This window comes from Dipteris shenzhenensis, chromosome 7 (assembly GCF_047967505.1).
Source record: "Dipteris shenzhenensis isolate YYH24624 ecotype China chromosome 7, Dip_SZ_1.0, whole genome shotgun sequence".
Taxonomy (NCBI): Eukaryota; Viridiplantae; Streptophyta; class Polypodiopsida; order Gleicheniales; family Dipteridaceae; genus Dipteris; species Dipteris shenzhenensis.
In genome coordinates, this window is record NC_141602.1 from 40,340,966 (window position 1) to 40,345,828 (window position 4,863).

Consider the following 4,863-nt stretch of genomic DNA (forward strand, 5'->3'; position numbering starts at 1 on the left):
GCGACTTTTTATTAGAGAGGACGGGTTTTTGGCAGAACCCCCGAAAGCCGTTGTTTTGTGTCGCAAATATATATATAAACGTTAGCACAAGCAAGGAAAAGGGCTGCCACCGTGGCACTCGAAGTAGCTCTTTTTCCACAAGAGCCGTTGCCAAACGTGCATGCGTTTCCCTCGATTGCGTACGTAGTCTGTATGGGTACGAGGTCCAATAAAGCTGGCTTTAACTTGTGTCTAATTAGTAATAGTCGTGCTAATTACTAATTAGTAACCCCTGCCCGGTTCCCGGCGCCCTGCGATGATGGCCGGCGGCTGACTGTTACTGACCGGGGCACCGGAATTTCTATATTTTCTTCAGATTCCCGAAGTGTTGACTCTGGACCAGTGAGAATCTGGGATAATGCGATTCGCCGGCGACGAGAAAGTCACCGGCGTTTTCCCGGGAGCCCTCATATATACAGGGGCAAATGCTAACGTGGACTTAACAGAAAACTCCAGCTTGCATTCCCGTGTTTGGAGGCTCGTTGGTGACGCCACGTGGAGACCACGGAGGTCCACGCCCCTGCTGCATCCTATAACTGTAACTGCTGCTCCGATCATCGTCAGATGAAGGCAAATTTGCAGCATTGGATCTTCCTCTTTATATATAAACTGCAGGCCCGTGATAGGGAAGAGCTTTTGTAGCGCCCGATGCTCTGTAGGAAAAGTCCGTCCATCGCCGTGCCAGCTAACGCTGTGTAACACTGCAACTCGGGTTGTACCCGTGCTCAGTAGCTCTTTACGTTGCCTCTTCTTTTCTTTTCCTTTCGTTTTCCTTACATGCTCGATGGATTGAGCTTCGGTTTCTTTCTTTGTTGATATCAGACTAGTGCATCTCGTTGCTTGCCTCTTCTCTGCCTTTCCTGCCTCAGCTCGCAGGCTGCTGTCTTCAGCTCATTTGATTCGTGTGCGATTTGAAGCTTTGAAGGCGAGCTCTCCACTCAAGATTAGGACCGCGTCTACATTGAAGAGCCATTTGCACCTCCAGAAGCAATGCGGCCAGTGCGATCATGAAATAAGTCCGTGTAGCAATCATATGCCAAGAGGACATTTGAAAGCTACAGAAAAGAGTGGGGAGGAGGAGGCGGACGACACAGCTTGGGAGCCGCATTGCTTTTTGAGCACTAGCGTGACTCTTTGGCTCGCTTGATGTGCGGTTTGGAGGAGACACATTGCATAGCATTGGTTGAGCACAGCTGAGCCACATTGTAGCTCTAGAGGGCTTTGAGCACAGCTGTGACTCTTCTTCGAGCGTTGGCTCTCTTGTTCTGCGGCTTGGAGGAGCCACGTTGTTTTCTGCCGTTAGGAGGAGCCGTTGTAGCATCTTACTCTGCAGCTGTTGGGGCCTACACTACTCTTCACAGCGACAGTTCTTCGTAATAAGGGGTGAGCGCGGCTTGAGAGCCGCGAAGCCAGCCAAGTAGTGCCAGAGGTCTTCGGAGCGAAGTTGTTGCAGAGGTCCACTCCGAGAAGGGGGTGGAGTCCAAGCGATGGAAGCAGAGTCGGAGGGAGCAGGGGGGCAGAAGGGGAGGTGGCGGGGGACGAAGCGGGTGGTGGTCATGGTGGTGCAGCTGCTGATGCTGTGTAGCATAGTAGGAAGCGGCAGCGGGGCGAATCTAACGTCGGTGGCGCAGGCGGAGCTGGAAGCGCTGACGGCGATAAAGCAAGCGTTGGGGGACAAGCTGGGGGTGTTAGCGAGCTGGAACACAAGCGGAGGGGCGGCGGCGGCGCCGTGCGGCGGCGGCTGGGAAGGGATCAAGTGCGCGCAAGGCGAAGTGATAGCGCTACAGCTACCAAGCAAGCGGCTGGGGGGCCAAATAGCGGCGGAGGTGGGCCAATTATCGGCGCTGCGCCGGCTGAGTCTCCACAACAACGCCTTAAGTGGCGCAATTCCGGCGACGCTGGCGAATCTGAAGAATCTAAGGGGACTCTATCTGTTCAGCAATTTGCTCTCCGGCGCGATACCGGCAATGCTGTCCGTCTCGCCGAGCTTACATTCTGTCGATTTAAGCCATAATCGACTTTCCGGCCCAATTCCCGCCAACTTCCTCTCCTTCTCCGCCGGCCTTCTACGCCTCGATCTCAGCTTCAACAACCTCTCCTCCTCCCTCTCCCTCCCCGCCACCTTCCCCTCCCTCACCTCCCTCAACCTCTCCCATAACTCCCTCTCCGGTCCTCTCCCCCCTCTCCTCTTCACCTCCCTCTCCTCCCTCGACCTTAGTCGTAACCTCTTCTCTGGCTCCATCCCTCCTCAGCTCGGTAACCTCTCCTCTTTGACCTCCCTCGACCTCTCCCTCAACAATTTCTCCGGTCGCCTCCCCCCCTCGCTCGCCACCTTGCCCCTCCTCGTCAGCTTCAACTGCTCCTTCAACCGCCTCTCTGGTTCCGTCCCCCGCTTCCTGCATGCTTTCAACGCCAGCTCCTTCGAAGGCAACGTCGATCTCTGTGGTTTCAGCCCTTCTTTCCGATGCGCTGCTCCTTCGCCCGCCCCCGCACTTGCCGTGACCTCGCCCGAGGCGGGGAAGAAGAAGCGGTTCAGCTCCCTAAGCTTGGTGTTCATTATCGTCGGAGTTGTGATTGTTGCATTTCTCCTCCTCTGTCTGTGTGTTCTCCTTTTCCTCTGTTGTTGCAGGAGATCGGAGGTCGGCAAAGCTGGATTTGCGAGCGACAAGTCCAGCCAGCCCTCTGGTAAGGAAGCATCAGGGGACATTGGCGGCAAGCTTGTTCATTTTGAAGGCTCATTGGGCTTTGCCACGGACGACCTGCTGTGCGCTACGGCGGAAGTTCTGGGAAAGAGCACATACGGGACTGTGTACAAAGCCACGCTCGAGGATGGGAACCAAGTGGCAGTGAAGAGACTGAGAGAAGGCATCGTCAAAAGCCAGAAAGATTTCGAGACTGAAGTGACGGCGTTGGGAGCAGTCAGGCATTCCAATTTGCTTGCCCTGAGGGCATACTATTGGGGACCAAAGGATGAAAAGCTTCTCGTATATGATTTCATGCCAGGAGGAAGTCTAGCTGCATTCCTGCATGGTAAGCGTTTCTTCCTGTTTGTCAACTCCTCGTCAAGCTTTGCTGCTAAGCCATACTCTTTCGTGTCGTCCTCATTCTGTGGCTTAATCTTGCCAGCTCGGGGACCAGAAACTCCTTTGACTTGGCAGACGAGAATCAGTATCGCTATCGGTGCCGCTCGAGGACTTGCGTACCTCCACGATCACGAGAACACAATTCATGGAAATCTCACCTCCGGAAACATCCTACTCGACTCTCACATGAACCCGAAGCTTTCAGATTTTGGGCTCGCTCGGCTCATGACAACCGCAGCCAACTCGAACGTAATCGCAACCGCGGGTGCGCTGGGATATCGAGCACCAGAGCTGACCAAGCTCAGGAAGGCTACTCCGAAGTCAGACGTGTACAGTTTCGGCATCGTGCTGTTGGAGCTGTTGACAGGGAAAGCACCAGGGGAAGGGCCATCGGCAGAGAGTGGGATGGATCTTCCGGAGTGGGTGGCATCGATTGTGAAGGAGGAGTGGACGCACGAGGTGTTCGATTTGGAGATACTGAAAGGTGTGCAAGCGCCTGGAGACGAGGAGTTGATCAGCGCGTTACAAGCTGCAATGAGCTGTGTGAAGATGAATCCATTGGAAAGGCCAGAGATGGCGGAGGTGATGAACCAATTGGAGTTGATAAAGCCCGGAGAGCAGCTGTAGGGGGCAGCAGAGCAACCATAAGTTCGTTGAATTGAAGAAGCAGGCACATTTGCTGAAGTAACTTTGAACTACCTATAAGGCCATAGCTTTGCTTTGATCTAACTATAAGGCCATAGCTGTGTGGTTGTAATGCGAGCTCTAATCAGACAGATTGCTCAAGCCACTGAGAAAGCCATAGCTGTTCAGCCAGAGCAGTTTTTGCTAACAATTCATAAATCAAACCTTAAATGGCACAAATTCGTAAAGCCAAACAAGTCTAATAATTACAGCTATTCTTTCAATCTACCTGATACAAGAAACAGATATTAACTCGAGGCAGATCGCCCAGTTACAGCCAGAGAGCCCAGTAACATCCTCCTTTTTGCACCCAACTCTGTACTCTTCGATCTGGCTCCATTTCCTCACTTAAATCATTCTTTCGTTTTCCCTTCATCCCATTATTTTCCATACAGGTAAGAAATCTTCTGCTCTTCTCTTGTTGTCGCCTCTTCGAATCCCGGAGAAAGGGCAAACTCATTTCTCCCGGTATTCTCGTACGAGTTTTGTTGTTACTCTCCAAAATCTGAATGCTATTTTTGTTTTACACCATCACCACAAACGCAAGATTTCTCCTGTAATCTCGTGCAGGATTACTTGGTACTGTCCAAAATCTATGTTTAAAGGTGACAGGATTCTTGAATCGGTGTGCCTTAGTGTGATTTTTGTTTAACCTGTCGTAATCCTCGAGGATCAATTCAGGGAAAGAAGGATTAATTCAGAAAGGGTGTGTTCCTCTTTGCACGGGTGTTCCAATAATTACGCTCAATGGACTCACGTGTATGCACGAGTTTTTTTTTTCTTTGGGGTAAAATTCAACTAGCAGCGCATGACGAGCCTTACTATACTGGCTCAGGTCCATTGTTCTCGTTATTTAGGCACTCACGTTGGCCAATCTTTCTTAATTCTTAATTCTTTAACCTATTAATCATTGTTCTCGTTATTTAACCTATTAACAATGGACAAAGGGAAAAAAAAAAAGCAAGGACATGGGGCAGCTTCAAAGAGACAAGCTTGCCACGTGTCACAAATAAGGAGCTCTTGGATGGATGGAAGTTGGGAGAAAGGAGGAGGGTTT

At 51.5% G+C, this 4,863-nt stretch overlaps 1 protein-coding gene across 1 annotated transcript; it reads left to right on the forward strand.

The window, feature by feature from the left end:
- The first annotated feature begins 691 nt into the window (after window positions 1-691).
- Window positions 692-4,310, forward strand: LOC147900342 (putative leucine-rich repeat receptor-like protein kinase IMK3). Its single transcript, XM_087376896.1, has 2 exons — window positions 692-3,069; window positions 3,166-4,310. Exons 1-2 carry the CDS (start codon window positions 1,527-1,529, stop codon window positions 3,747-3,749), a joined length of 2,127 nt encoding a protein of 708 aa, XP_087233022.1. The 5' UTR covers window positions 692-1,526; the 3' UTR covers window positions 3,750-4,310.
- The last annotated feature ends 553 nt before the right edge of the window (window positions 4,311-4,863 follow it).